The sequence below is a fragment of the Nicotiana sylvestris genome, chromosome 8 (assembly GCF_000393655.2).
Source record: "Nicotiana sylvestris chromosome 8, ASM39365v2, whole genome shotgun sequence".
NCBI lineage: Eukaryota > Viridiplantae > Streptophyta > Magnoliopsida > Solanales > Solanaceae > Nicotiana > Nicotiana sylvestris.
In genome coordinates, this window is record NC_091064.1 from 122,330,201 (window position 1) to 122,346,831 (window position 16,631).

At 36.4% G+C, this 16,631-nt stretch overlaps 1 protein-coding gene across 1 annotated transcript; it reads left to right on the forward strand.

Annotated features, from left to right (window-relative positions):
• Nucleotides 1–2,870: 2,870 nt before the first annotated feature.
• Nucleotides 2,871–16,312, forward strand: LOC138875619 (uncharacterized). The gene is made up of 4 exons (XM_070154467.1): nt 2,871–3,998; nt 4,161–4,248; nt 4,684–5,110; nt 16,188–16,312. The coding sequence occupies exons 1-4, from the start codon at nt 2,911–2,913 to the stop codon at nt 16,310–16,312; spliced, it is 1,728 nt and encodes a 575-aa protein (XP_070010568.1). The 5' UTR covers nt 2,871–2,910.
• Nucleotides 16,313–16,631: the final 319 nt, after the last annotated feature.

Here is a 16,631-nt window from a genome sequence, read left to right on the forward strand (position 1 = left end):
TAGAGATGATAGAGTTTTGGAAGCTCCAAGGCCATTTACAAGATCTCAAGCTAAAGAGTTGCAAGCTAAGGTTGCTAGACTTCAATGGCAAATAAAGAAGCTTTTAATTGTAGAGGAAGAGCTCAAGCCCAAAGGAGATGAATTGTCCAAGTTTTACAATTATTTGGTAGTCCAAATTGAAGTCCAAGAGGAGGAAGATTGGGTTACCAAATCAGCCCTTGAAGTCCACCAATAAGGCTCAAAATGACCTTAAAAGAGGTCCAAAAGGGGGTGTTTCAAAAGGAGCCCAATTGGAGTCCAAACCAATGGCCCAAACTAATAGTTTTAAGGCCCAAATCTGCCCCAAAAGGATTTGGCCGCCCCCCACTTAATTTTGATGGCTTTTGTTACCCCTTAGGAGCCACCTACCTAAGTTTGATGGCTATTGTGACCCCTAGCAGCCCCCTACCTAATTTAGATGACTTTTTAGCAACCCCCTACATTATTTTAAGTGCTTTTAACTCCTATAAATAAGGAGTTCTTCTCATTCATAAGACACAACATTTATTGATTAAGTATATCATACTTTGAGAGTTCTTTTGAACCTTTGTTACTTGTGCTTTGAGATTTATCTTTCAACCTTTACTAGTTCTTAGTTCAAGGTAGTAAGATTACTTCTCTTTTATGATATCTTTGATTCCTTTGTGGTATTCTTAGAAGGCGATTAATACTAGTTATTAATTGTTGTCTCAAGTTACTCGTAAAGTGGTCAAGATCCGAATCTATTGTTTTGATTTGCTTTTTAAGTAAAGGCGTTTGATTTCTTCCATAAATCAAGACGTTGTTACTTTGATCTTGTCAAGGCTATAGAACTTACGTTCTTGGAAGTTCTTGGAATTCTTTCCTTGAATTCTTCCCATATCCTTTATTTTCATCTCTTTAATTCTAGTTGTTCAATTCCTTGTTGTTATTGCTTCCGCATTTACTTCTCAAATTCTTACTCTAATTTGGATTCCCGACCTAGTTGTTATCAAGTGGTATCAGAGCGGTTTTTATCAAGATTTCGTTCTTGGTAAGTCTTGGGATTTCTTGAATACTAAGAGCAAAGAAAAGAAAAGAAAAGAAAATTTTAAAAAAAAAATCAGTTTTTAGAACAAAAAATAGAATTGCGTGCTCTCCGGGATATTTCTTTTGTATCTAATTTGTTACCAAAAATTAACAAAGGAAACAAGAAGAGGGGATCCTAGATTTTCTTACTCTTTCTAATCTAAACATATAATCCTTTCCTTTTTGTTCGCGTCATGTTTCAACCGAGCCTAATAGTTCTAGGATTTGGTTTTTCTTTCATTAGTTCCCCAAAAATCTGAATTTTACTACTAAGAATTTCATACGAGTTGGGTTTAATTATAAATCTACAAAGTATTTTGTTCAAAGGTTATTCCGAGAAAAAAAAAGAGAGCTAATTTTTGTGATACAGTTTACACTTTTTTTTTAAAGATGTCGCGTACAGGTAGTGATGATGAACGAAGGGTTCTCCAAGAAGCTGAAATCAAAGCAAGAAATGATTTTACCTTGCAAGCTATGCATCAACAATTTGAAAGGTTGAATTTGCAACTCCAAGAGATGAGGGATACCATTGCTGATCAAAATGATACAATAGCTGAACTTAGGAGGGAAAATAATGTTAGACCCCAAGCTAGGAGAAATGTACCCCATGCTCCCATTGTAAATCAAGAAAACCCTATAGATGATTTTAATGATATTGATTTTGATAGGGTGGGAAGAGATAGGAGGGGACAAAGAGGTAGAGTAGAAGATGACAATATAAGTAGTATAAAGATGAAGATGCCATCATTCAAGGGAGCAAGGGACCCAGACTTGTACCTTGATTGGGAGAGAAAGGTTGAAGCCATCTTTGATTGTCACAACTACTCTGAGGGTAAGAAAGTTAAACTTGTTGTTGTTGAGTTTTCTGACTATGCTGCTATTTGGTGGAAAAAGCTTGCTAGGGACAGATTGCAAGAAGGACAAGCACCAGTTGCTACTTGGGCTGAGATGAAGAGGGTGATGAGGAAGAGATTCGTGCCATCACACTTTCAAAGAGAGCTACAACAACGTCTTCAAACATTGAAGCAAGGGTCCATGTCTGTGGATGAGTACTTTAAGGCTATGGATATGGCTATGATCCAAGCTAATTGTACAGAGGAAGAAGAGGCTACAATGGCTAGGTTTTTAAATGGTTTAAATAAGGAAATAGCTGATGTAGTAGAATTACAACAATATGTAACAATAGATGAGTTAGTTGATTTGTCTGTAAAGATAGAAAATCAAAATAAAAGAAAGCAGACTAGCTCGTGGAAAGGTCGGACAAGCACCATCTCCAAGAAGCCATGGCCATATCATGAGATGAAGAGTTCTTCTAGACCTCAAGAAGACAAGGGTAAAGGTAAATTTGAGAACAAAGAGGGAGGTAAAACCTTTAACCCTAAACTTTTTACACCTTCTAGTTGTATTCAATGTCATAAATGTAAAGGAAGGGGTCATATGATGCATGAATGTCCAAGTAGAAGAAACATCATTCTTAGAGAAGATGGAGGATATGAGAGTGAAAAAGGTGAGGGAGAAGAAGAGGGAGATGTGAGTGATGAAGATGATGTAGAACTACCTAATGAGGGCATGATTGGGGTAGTTAGAAGGATTATGACTATCAATTTGGCAAGCAATAGTGAAGAACAAAGGGAGAATATATTCCATACTAGGTGTGGGATAAAGGGAAAAACTTGCTCTATGATCATTGATAGTGGTAGTTGTGCTAATGTGGTGAGTTCATACTTTGTGGAAAAATTGGGACTTGCATGCATGAAACACCCTACTCCATATAGACTCCAATGGTTAAATGATAGTGGTGAACTAAAGGTAAACAAACAGTGCATGATTTCATTTAATGTTGGTAGATATGAGGATGATATTCTTTGTGACATAATACCTATGCAAGCTTGTCATATCTTACTGGGTCGTCCTTGGCAGTATGACAGGAATGTTTTTCATGATGGAAGAAAGAATAGATATTCTCTTGAACTAAATGGCAGGAAATTTACTCTTGCACCTTTATCTCCTTCTCAAGTGTTTGAAGATCAAAAGAGATTAAGAGAAACAATGGGAAAACCAAGGGGAGAGATAAAAACTGAGCTTGAGGAAAAAGAAAAGAAAGAAGGCCAAGAATTAGAAAAAAAGAGAGATGGCCGAGAGAAAGAGAGAGAGGGCAGCAATTTGAGAGAAGAGATAAAAAAGGGTTTGAATGAAAAAATAGACAGTCTTGGTGAGAGGAAAGAGGTTAAGGAAAGAAAAAAAGAGAGTTTTTATATAAAAACCAAAGAGTGTTTAAATGCAAGAAAAGAGGGGCTGCCCATAATACTACTTACTTACAAAGAGACTTTGATTAATTCTGAGTTGCTAACTTCTTCTTTGCCAAGTAGTATTTCTTCTCTTTTGCAGGATTTTGAAGATGTCTTTCCAGAAGATATTCCTAATGGATTGCCACCTTTACGTGGCATTGAGCATCAAATTGATTTTGTACCTGGATCACAAATCCCAAATAGGCCAGCCTATAGGAGTAATCCAGAAGAGACAAAAGAACTTCAAAGGCAAGTTGAGGAGTTGCTTGAGAAAGGTTTTGTGAGAGAGAGCATGAGCCCTTGCTCGGTTCCCGTCCTATTGGTACCAAAAAAGGATGGAACTTGGAGGATGTGCGTGGATTGTAGAGCAATCAACAAGATTACGGTAAAGTATCGCCACCCTATTCCTCGTCTTGATGACATGTTGGATCAATTACATGGATCCAAAATCTTTTCTAAAATTGATCTAAAAAGTGGTTACCATCAGATTCGAATGAATCCTGGAGATGAATGGAAAACTGCTTTTAAGACCAAATATGGGCTTTATGAGTGGTTAGTTATGCCTTTCGGCTTGACTAATGCACCTAGCACTTTCATGAGATTAATGAATCATGTTTTTAAGGATTTTCATGGAAAATTTGTTGTGGTGTACTTCGATGATATCTTGGTCTTTTCTAACACTTTAGAAGAGCATGTAGAACACCTAAAACAAGTTTTTGAAGTTCTTAGAAAGCAATTTTTATTTGCTAATCTTAAAAAGTGTACTTTTTATGTGGATCGTGTGATTTTCTTGGGTTTTGTAGTTAGTTCTAAAGGAGTTGAGGTTGATGAAGAGAAAATCAAAGCAATAAAAGAATGGCCTAAACCTAAGAGTGTAACTGAAGTTAGGAGTTTTCATGGACTTGCTAGTTTTTATAGGAGGTTTGTGAGAGACTTTAGTACCATTGCTTCTCCTTTAACTGAAGTTATTAAAAAGGATAAGATTTTTAAATGGGGAAAAGAACAAGATGATGCTTTTAACTTGTTGAAAGAAAAGTTATGTTCTGCTCCATTGTTACAATTGCCTGATTTTTCTAAATCTTTTGAAATTGAATGTGATGCTTCGGGCAAAGGAATAGGTGCTGTTTTGATGCAAGATTCTAAACCTATTGCCTACTTTAGTGAAAAGTTAAGTGGAGCCACATTGAACTATTCCACTTATGACAAAGAGCTATATGCTTTGGTAAGGGCTTTAGCCACATGGCAACATTACTTGTGGCCAAGAGAGTTTGTCATTAAAACTGATCATGAATCCTTGAAATACTTGAAGAGTCAAGGTAAGCTTAGTAGAAGGCATGCTAAGTGGGTTGAATTCATTGAAACGTTTCCTTATGTAATTTCTTACAAACAAGGGAAAGAAAATGTTGTTGCTGATGCACTTTCAAGGAGGTATGTCTTAGTTTCTACCCTGACTTCTAAATTAATGGGTTTTGATCAAATCAAGGGACTTTATGCTAATGATGTTGATTTTGGCAAAATTTTTGCAGATTGTAAGTTGAGTCCTTTTGAGAGGTTTAACCTCCAAGATGGCTTTCTCTTTAAGGAAAATAAGTTGTGTATTCCTAATTGCTCTTTACGTGAAGTATTTGTAAGGGAAGCACATTGTGGAGGGCTTATGGGACACTTTGGAGTCCCAAAGACACTAGACATACTGGCCGAAAATTTCTTTTGGCCTGGAATGAGAAAAGATGTTGAAAGAATGTGCGCACAGTGTTTGGAATGTAAACAAGCTAAATCTAAAGTGTTACCACATGGTCTTTACACGCCATTACCTGTTCCTACTTCGCCTTGGATTGATATTTCCATGGATTTTGTGTTAGGTTTGCCTAGAACAAGATATGGTAAGGATAGTATATTTGTTGTGGTAGATAGGTTCTCCAAAATGGCTCATTTTATTCCTTGTTTAAAGACTAATGATGCCTCACATGTTGCTGATCTTTTTGTAAAAGAGGTTGTCAAATTTCATGGTATACCTAGAACTATTGTTAGTGATAGGGATGCTAAGTTTTTGAGCCACTTTTGGCGTGTGTTTTGGGGGAAGTTAGGTACTAAATTGTTGTTTTCTACTTCTTGTCACCCACAAACTGATGGACAAACTGAAGTAGTTAATAGAACCTTAGGAAACATGTTGAGGGCTGTTTTGAAAGGTAAATTAACTTCATGGGAAGATCACTTACCTATGATTGAATTTGCTTACAATAGAACAATTCATTCTTCTACAGGTATGTCTCCTTTTGAGGTTGTTTATGGTTTTAATCCCTTCACTCCCCTTGATTTATTACCATTACAAACTAATGATATTGCTAATCTTGATGGTAGGACAAAGGCTGAGATGATGAAAAAAATTCATGAACAAACAAGGCTTGCAATTGAGAAGAAAAATGAGCAAACTGCCTTGAGAAAGAATAAGGGACGAAAGCAAGTTATTTTTAAACCTGGAGATTTAGTTTGGGTTCACTTTAGAAAGGAGAGATTTCCTTCCAAAAGGAAGTCAAAGTTGCATCCTAGAGGAGATGGCCCATTTCAAGTCCTTGAAAGGATTGGAGACAATGCTTACAAGTTGGACCTTCCTGGTGAGTTCCAAGTAAGTGCCACATTTAATGTTGCTGACTTATCTTTGTTTGATGTAGGATCGAATTCGAGGACGAATTCTTTTCAAGAAGGGGGGAATGATAGCATCAAGAACAAGGATATAGTTAAGGACAATGATAGAGATGATAGAGTTTTGGAAGCTCCAAGGCCATTTACAAGATCTCAAGCTAAAGAGTTGCAAGCTAAGGTTGCTAGACTTCAATGGCAAATAAAGAAGCTTTTAATTGTAGAGGAAGAGCTCAAGCCCAAAGGAGATGAATTGTCCAAGTTTTACAATTATTTGGTAGTCCAAATTGAAGTCCAAGAGGAGGAAGATTGGGTTACCAAATCAGCCCTTGAAGTCCACCAATAGGGCTCAAAATGACCTTAAAAGAGGTCCAAAAGGGGGTGTTTCAAAAGGAGCCCAATTGGAGTCCAAACCAATGGCCCAAACTAATAGTTTTAAGGCCCAAATCTGCCCCAAAAGGATTTGGCCGCCCCCCACTTAATTTTGATGGCTTTTGTTACCCCTTAGGAGCCACCTACCTAAGTTTGATGGCTATTGTGACCCCTAGCAGCCCCCTACCTAATTTAGATGACTTTTTAGCAACCCCCTACATTATTTTAAGTGCTTTTAACTCCTATAAATAAGGAGTTCTTCTCATTCATAAGACACAACATTTATTGATTAAGTATATCATACTTTGAGAGTTCTTTTGAACCTTTGTTACTTGTGCTTTGAGATTTATCTTTCAACCTTTACTAGTTCTTAGTTCAAGGTAGTAAGATTACTTCTCTTTTATGATATCTTTGATTCCTTTGTGGTATTCTTAGAAGGCGATTAATACTAGTTATTAATTGTTGTCTCAAGTTACTCGTAAAGTGGTCAAGATCCGAATCTATTGTTTTGATTTGCTTTTTAAGTAAAGGCGTTTGATTTCTTCCATAAATCAAGACGTTGTTACTTTGATCTTGTCAAGGCTATAGAACTTACGTTCTTGGAAGTTCTTGGAATTCTTTCCTTGAATTCTTCCCATATCCTTTATTTTCATCTCTTTAATTCTAGTTGTTCAATTCCTTGTTGTTATTGCTTCCGCATTTACTTCTCAAATTCTTACTCTAATTTGGATTCCCGACCTAGTTGTTATCAAGTGGTATCAGAGCGGTTTTTATCAAGCAAAGATGGCTTCAACTTTTCTCTCCCAGTCAAGGTACAAGTCTGGGTCCCTTGTTCCCTTGAATGATGGCATCTTCATCTTTATACTACTTATATTGTCATCTTCTACTCTACCTCTTTGTCCCCTCCTATCTCTTCCCACCCTATCAAAATCAATATCATTAAAATCATCTATAGGGTTTTCTTGATTTACAATGGGAGCATGGGGTACATTTCTCCTAGCTTGGGGTCTAACATTATTTTCCCTCCTAAGTTCAGCTATTGTATCATTTTGATCAGCAATGGTATCCCTCATCTCTTGGAGTTGCAAATTCAACCTTTCAAATTGTTGATGCATAGCTTGCAAGGTAAAATCATTTCTTGCTTTGATTTCAGCTTCTTGGAGAACCCTTCGTTCATCATCACTACCTGTACGCGACATCTTTAAAAAAAAAGTGTAAACTGTATCACAAAAATTATCTCTCTTTTTTTTTCTCGGAATAAACTTTGAACAAAATACTTTGTAGATTTATAATTAAACCCAACTCGTATGAAATTCTTAGTAGTAAAATTCAGATTTTTGGGGAACTAATGAAAGAAAAACCAAATCCTAGAACTATTAGGCTCGGTTGAAACATGATGCGAACAAAAAGGAAAGGATTATATGTTTAGATTAGAAAGAGTAAGAAAATCTAGGATCCTCTCTTCTTGTTTCCTTTGTTAATTTTTGGTAACAAATTACATACAAAAGAAATATCCCGGAGTGCACGCAATTCTATTTTTTGTTCTAAAAACTGATTTTCATTTTTTTTTAATTTTCTTTTCTTTTCTTTTCTTTGCTCTTAGTATTCAAGAAATCCCAAGACTTACCAAGAACGAAATCTTGATAAAAACCGCTCCGATACCACTTGATAACAATTAGGTCGGGAATCCAAATTAGAGTAAGAATTTGAGAAGTAAATGCAGAAGCAATAACAACAAGGAATTTAACAACAAGAACTAAAGAGATGAAAATAAAGGATATGAGAAGAATTCAAGGAAAGAATTCCAAGAACTTCCAAGAACGTAAGTTCTATAGCCTTGACAAGATCAAAGTAACAACGTCTTGATTTATGGAAGAAATCAAACGCCTTTACTTAAAAAGCAAATCAAAACAATAGATTCGGATCTTGACCACTTTACGAGTAACTTGAGACAACAATTAATAACTAGTATTAATCGCCTTCTAAGAATACCACAAAGGAATCAAAGATATCATAAAAGAGAAGTAATCTTACTACCTTGAACTAAGAACTAGTAAAGGTTGAAAGATAAATCTCAAAGCACAAGTAACAAAGGTTCAAAAGAACTCTCAAAGTATGATATACTTAATCAATAAATGTTGTATCTTATGAATGAGAAGAACTCCTTATTTATAGGAGTTAAAAGCACTTAAAATAATGTAGTGGGTTGCTAAAAAGTCATCTAAATTAGGTAGGGGATTGCTAGAGGTCACAATAGCCATCAAACTTAGGTAGGTGGCTCCTAAGGGGTAACAAAAGCCATCAAAATTAAGTGGGGGCGGCCAAATCCTTTTGGGGCAGATTTGGGCCTTAAAACTATTAGTTTGGGCCATTGGTTTGGACTCCAATTGGGCTCCTTTTGAAACACCCCCTTTTGGACCTCTTTTAAGGTCATTTTGAGCCCTATTGGTGGACTTCAAGGGCTGATTTGGTAACCCAATCTTCCTCCTCTTGGACTTCAATTTGGACTACCAAATAATTGTAAAACTTGGACAATTCATCTCCTTTGGGCTTGAGCTCTTCCTCTACAATTAAAAGCTTCTTTATTTGCCATTGAAGTCTAGCAACCTTAGCTTGCAACTCTTTAGCTTGAGATCTTGTAAATGGCCTTGGAGCTTCCAAAACTCTATCATCTCTATCATTGTCCTTAACTATATCCTTGTTCTTGATGCTATCATTATGCCTTGAACTGATTGCTAAGATTTATCCTATTATGTTTCTTATGTTTGTACCCCTCTATGAGCTATTTGAACCATGTTTGAGGTTACATATAGGGTAATATCCTTATTGAACATGATAATTGCTACTTTCGTGATATGACTACCTGATTTGAGATATGGTAGCACATATTCACACATGCATACACCTTAGCATGCAACTTATACTATTCATGTACATGTAATTTTGTATATCTGCTTTTTCTATGACATGGATTGGACTAGTAGCACGTGAATTGTCCATGTGGTTGATATTATTGGCACGTGATTTGTCAGCGCAGTTGAGTTATGATAGCACATGAGTTGTTTGTGCGGATCCGAGATATTATTGGCATGTGAGTTATCCGTGCGGTTAATATTTTTGGCACGTGAGTTCTCCGTGCAGTTGATATTATTGGCACGTGAGTTGTTCGTATGATTGATATTATTGGCATGTGAGTTTTCCATGCAGCGTGAGGATAAGGATCAATCCCCTAGGGTGGTGTACACGCGGTATAAGAAAAACTGGTTAGTGTTTGATTTGGTTATTGCATTTTTTCTCCACTTATAATTTCCTTGGATGTATACATGATTTTTGCTGCATCTCTTCTCTCTTTGCTAGCTCTGGAGTGTATATATGCCTTTATGCATATCTTCTCTATATGCCATCTTACTTGATGAGACGAGATACAATACATATCTTCCCTACATGTGAATTCGTGTGACTTCACTTATTTAATCACGCATATCTTCTCTATATATGCAAGTTTGATGATTTACATTGGATGCATATCTTCTTTATATGATGGATTTTTAACTGAAGCATAGCATGTTACATTATCTTTGGGCACTGAGATGGCTTTATCTATGATTTATGACTTGATAACATTTTTTTGTACTTGCGAGATATATGAATTGAACTAGTTATTAGCGAGTGTCATTAATAATACCTTCCCGAGGTTAGTTAAGATACTTACTAAGTACATAGGGTTAGTTGTACTCATACTACACTTCTACACCTTGCATCCAAATCTTGGAGCCAAGTAATTGTGGAAGACAAGCCTTGCCTAGAAGACGTACTCGTGTCCCAGATTCAAGCTACCTCTTATTCATAGTAGTTTAGGATTTCACATTTTATTCATGTAAACTTCAAAGAGATATTGTATCTATTCTTCATATCAGCTTTGTAAATCTAAATCATAGTGGCTCATGACTTGTACCACTAGTCCTTGTGAAGTTGTATAGAACTCATTTATTTTATTCTTGTTGTTATTGATATTTCACTTGAGTTACCTTATCCTATATTAGGCTTATCTAGCACTGTGGTTAGGTGCTATCATGACTAGGTAGATTTTGGGTCATGACACGACCAAATTTGGTACTTTTAGCTACCTGATTAGTGTTTATATTGGGCAGTTTTTTATAAGTTCATTTCACTAATTTTAGAGCTAGGGAACTCGAATTGAGGCGATTTCCACCCACTTGAATTGGGTAAGTATTCTTGGCTCGGATTTGATTACTATTCATGATTTCATCCTTGATTTTATCTAAGAGAGAAAAAATGGGATTTTGGCAAAACTTTTCTAAAGTGAATAATTGGGTTTTGGACATCGGTTTAGAGTCGAATTTGGATGAAACTTATATGGTTGGACTCGTATTCAAATGGGTTGTCAGAATTTGGAGTTTTTGTCGGAATTTTGTTGACTTTGAATATTTGATTAAAGATTTGACCTTTATAGTTTGGGTTTGATTCTTATTACATTATTCGATGTTTGTGAGTTGCTTTTGGCTAGATTCGAGCCGTTTGGAGGTCCATTCACGCTAGGCATTCTTAGAGTATTGATTGGCTTGTTTTAGGTAAGTATCTTACCTAAAATTGGTTGAGACACTAGTTTCCTGAGTTACTAATGATAGCTACATGCTATGTATGACATACATATGAGGGGTTGAGCCCATGTGCATGCACCAGAGTATTATCCATGCTCGGGGGTAGTGCTTAGACTATGATATAACTTCAATTGATTGCTAATCCTTATGCTATTATGTTTCTTATATTTGTACCCCTTTGTGAGCTAATTGCATCTTGTTAGAGGTTACATATAGGTTAATCCCTTCATTGAACATGATAACTGCTATTTTTGTGATGAATTTGCCTAATTTGAGCTATTGTAGTACACTTTGCACATGCATACACCTTAGCACATCACTTATATCAGTCTATGAGTATGTAATTTGGTATTCATTGTTCATGTACATGTATTCTTGTATATATGCTTTTTGTGTGATATGGTCTAGACTGTTAGCACGAGATTTGTTCGAGCAATGGTTATTATTGGTACATCAGTTGTCCGTGCGGTTATTATTATTAGTACGTGAGTTATTCGTGCGGTGGTTATTATTAGCACGTGAGTTATCTGTGCGGTTGTTATTATTGGCACACGAGTTGTTCGTGCAGTTGCTATTATTGGCATGCGAGTTGTTCGTGTGGTTGTTATTTTTGGCATGTGAGTTGTCTGTGCAACACGTGAATTTTCCGTGTAACGTGTGGATAAGGATCCATCCCCCTAGGGTCACCCTCTAATATTTCTCTCTTGATGGTGTACACGCATGTTATGAGAAACCGATAGGTCGTTTTGGTTGATGTGGATTTTGATAAAGTTTATCATTGATTAGACCTTGCATCTCTTCTCTATTTGGAAACTCCTTGGATATATACATGATTTTTGTGCATATCTTCTTTATATGCTACCTTACTTGATGAGATGAGACATTGTACATATCTTCTCTATATATGAATCCGTGCGACGTGACTTGTTTAATCACACATATCTTCTCTGTATGCACTTTTTGAAGGATTAATTGCTATTTCAAGCATATCTTCTCTATATGCGACTGTGGAAGGATTATTCGATAATTTACACAAATCTTCTTTATATGCAAGTTTGATGATTTATTGATATTGGACGCATATCTTCTCTATATGCTGGATTGTTAACTCATTCAGGACTTAGCGCATTATCTCTTTATGCACCAATGTGGTTTTACCTGTGTTATATGATTAGATGGCTCCATTGTAGTGTACTTATGAAATTCAGGAATTGAACACGTTATTAACGAGTATCATTAATAATTCTTGCCACTATTACCTCACCGAGGTTAGTTACGATACTTGCTGAGTACACGAGGTCTGTTATACTCATACTACACTTCTGCACCTTACGTGTAGTCTTGGAGCTGAGCTGCTGTGGATGAAGGAAGTTGTAATTAATGATATACCTGCTTTTTCGGATATAGCTACCACTTTTCCTAGGTAGCTTTGGATTCTTACTCTATTTATGTATATTCCAAACAAATATTGTATTTATTTTCGTACCAGCTTTGTAATCTAAATCTTAGTGGCTCATGACTTGTACTACCAATCCTTAGGATATTGTATGAAAATTCAGCTATTTCATTTATTGATTACTTATATTTTTATTAGAATTGTGTAACTGTTGTCTTGATTACCTAATGGCCTGAGTTATGTGCCATAAATTCACAACAAGGTGGATTTTGGTCGTGACATATTGGTATCAGAGCCTAAGTTCATAGGTTCTACGATTCATGAGTAAGTGTCTAGTAGAGTCTTGCGGATCGGTATGATGATGTCTATACTTATCTTCGAGAGACTACCTTGAAGCTAATATCTTCGATTTCTTTCTATTCATTGTATGTGATATTGAGCACTCAGTATCAGCTGTGCACTGATGGCTTGTGATATCGTGGATGAGGTGCATGAAGTATTTTTTGTGTTATGGACGTAGGCTAGTCTGGAGGACTTGAGGTTCACACCGCAACTTGGGCTCAGTAGTTTCAATTGCACGATCATGTGCATTTGGACTTATATATTTGATTGTCCCCCTAGGAGTGGGATTGATGGCTCGATGAGTTGCACTATAGCTATATGATGAGTATTATGTGACTGAGGACTATAAGAATTTTCCTGGGGCATAAAGGACTATGGATGCTTGATTTCTATCTTGATGTGTTTTACAGTCTTGAATTATGAGTGTATTGAGGGATCCTTCAGTTGTTCATTTGTGGAATGAGGTGGATTCTTATGTCTTGTTGACGAGTTTAAACTTGGGAAGGTTAAGTAATTATATAGTGGTTGTGACTATGATAGGGTCATAGAGAGATGCCGCTTTGAGGCTAAGTAGGTGGGTTATATCCTACAACATGTTCTGAGGTTGTGTGATCCTTATGATGTTTCTACGAAGAGTTTTCTTTCTACCTAGTAGGATTTATGTGCTACAATTTGATTTCGAATCATTTGAGGAAGTTTGCACAAATATAACGAGGATGAGTATACGCATGGCAAACGATTTTGATTATTTTATGGCTAGTGCTATATGGGCTTATGAAGGATTCAGCTAGGATGACAGTACGAGATCATGGAGTTGTGGAGTAAGGGTATTGTAGGTTATCAGATGTTATGTTCTGTGTCTTCAAGCCAAGTAGGGGAGTCTGCTATCGACGATCAGATTGCATGGTCATGTATTATACTAGTTTTGGTCTGAGGCATACTTGTGGATCAGTTATGACTTGAAGGGGCGGACCTCGAGGATGATGCGGGGCAGGAAATTGCCGGATGCATTATATACTACACTTTGTGGGCATATGGAAATATTGGAATGATTCGGGATTGTTATTCCTGGTGGAAGTGTGCAGGGAGAAGGGATTCACCTGGTTTCTTAAAGGTCGGATTACTTCTTTAGGTGTTTGTGTGCCAGGGGCAGCTCGACATTATATGGGGCCTAAGGCGAAAATAAAAAGTGAGGCCTTAAATTTTTTAATTTTTTTAACACTTCTATATATTTTTTCTTTTTGATTTTTGAATAACCGGATGCATATTTTCTTGTTGACATATTTGTATTCAAAAAAAATTAAACAATATGTATGGAATAAAATTAATAAAATAATAAATAACAAATGAAAAAAATACTAGAAAGTTAGAATGATATTACCCAATGACTGATTCAAGAAGTTTGAAGACTCTCATTCCAAAATATCTAGTTGTTGGCTTGTTAGAGTCTTGGAGAAAGAAAAAAATCTAGTATAAAGAAGATGAGCATGAATATAGAGGAAGGAAGAAGGGTAGAGATGGCAATGGGGCTAGGCGGGGGCGGTTGCGGTGCGGGTTCTGCCTCAACCCACAAAGGCTTCAACCCGCCCCGCCCCGCATAACAAAATTTTATGTTTTCATCCTGCCCTGCGCCGCATAAACTCGCACCACCCCATACCGCATAGTACAAAATTTCTTCTATTTTTTAATTATTAATTTTAATGAGTATTTTTTCCCAGATATTTTTCCGTTAACTTTTACTAACAAAGCTAGTTGTTTCTTTATTTTAGGGCTTTAAAAATCAAGAATCAAAAGGATTATTATACAGAAAGAAAATTCAGAAAATTAGAGTAAAACGTTTTGGATTATATCTATCGACCATTTTTAAATCTTGTTAGGATTAGTTTCAGGACAAATATGAATTCAATAAAGCGAATTGGTTTTGTAATAATAATGATGATATAAATGCATAGACTAGTAATAATGATGATCGAAACTGTATGTTTAGCGGCTTAGAAGAAGAAATTATAATCAGATTCTAGGAAAGATCAAATTACCCCTAAAACCCACAATCGCCACGCGTCCATCCACCACCGCCCCACACCCGCATAAGCTAAAACCCGCACTGTCTCGCACCCGCACCGCCCTATTGCCATCCCTAAAGCAGGGTATGTCTCATATCTGGAATATGAAGAGTGAAATGAAGTTGAATCTTAAGGATTACTTGGGAAGAAGAGTAAAAAATAGAATTGTCAAATCAAATCAAATCAAATTGAAAACTATTTTTCTACTATTTTAAGCTTTACTTTATTAATATTTCTAAAAGTTTTTCTTTCTTTTTATATGAAAAGTAAAAAAGTATATATATTATTTTTTTTAAAAAAAATTATAAACCTATAATAATACACTGTTAGAGCTGGCCTTGTTGTGTGCTAATGGATCACAAGTCATTCGGCTCGTATTGGCGGTGCATCAGAGATTAGAGAAGAGTGTTCTATTGAGTTCAAGATTTTTATTTGGTACTTGAGGGTTCCTCGGATTTGTATATGGCTAAGATATGAGATTTGCATTGGGTGGTACCAAGACTTGTGGTATTTTTTTTTATCATTATCGATTCTACATTAGAGAATTAGAGAAGAAACAACTCCAAATTCATAGAAGATCTCTTCAGAGTTGTCATCTCGATTGCGGTATTATATGATGCTTAAGAGGGGTTAAAGTGGCTTATGGGTCTTAGGACGATGTGGTTTATTATTGGAGTCGCTTTGGATTAGTTTCAATTGAGGTTCATAGAGTACTAGAAAAGAGGAGTGTTTCCTTGAGGACATATTAGGAGGGATTGGAAGATGTTGGGTCAGCTTAACAGCGGTTTGGTTTAGTATAGTAGTAGAAACGATCGGTTCCTTTGGGATGTTAGAGTTTTACAGGTGTTTGTGGTCGTACCTTTGTGTTTGGCAGTCTGTGTGACTTGGTTGACTTAGAGAAATTCAGTACTGATGACTTGGTTATGTGCTACTGGGTTAAGAAGAGTTTGAGATATTTTAACCACGATTTGAGGTAGATGTATTCTATAGGTGTGGAAGGTTTATTGCGTGTTGTGATGTTCTCTGGAATTGAGTTAAGTAAAGAGTTTCTAGCTGATGGGGTGTTTATCCTACTTGTGATTCAGAGTTGATAATGAGATTCTCATGTTTTATATGATGGCATGATAGTTGCGGTGAATCATGTGGGATTGAAATTTGCATGTACAGGGTTGTGGTTCAGTTCAAAGGGCAAGTCATGAGTTTACATGTCATAAACGGTTTCAGATATTTAGAAGAATCCTGACACTATCTGGTATCACTTGAGAAGTGTATGCATTTCAGAAGACGCATTGTGTTTTGACTTGCGGATGCTTGACTAGTATTATGGTAATTGCGTGTTTGTTGGTTGGTGATGTTCAAATTTTTCTATATGGTGTGGAAGATTCAGGGGAGTGTTCTCGTGAGATGATTGTGTATGAGGGATGTGTCAATTATTTGAGTGGTGGAGTTGGGATTAGATATGGAGAGTATTCTTGGAATTTGGAGGCTGGGAGTTCTCGTAGGTAGCCTATTCCTTGGTTATGGACTGCAAAGATATGTTCAGAGTTAGGTAGCTGATGGTATGTGTTATGGATAGGTTACTGTAGACTTTTGGAAGGTTATTTATCTAGTTTGAGAGGATCGGAATTGACTTAGGGGCCCATTAGTAGGCCTAATAAGAATACGTATTCAACTTTGGATCGGGTATGCTTTCTCTTGCATATCATTTTAATGGGTGTGTTACCAGGCGGAATGAATGTTATTCCTGCCCTGATTGGCTTCATATGTTACTTTTTATGCTATGATGTTTTTGAGGCCACGTGATTATTCACACGTCTATGGTGGT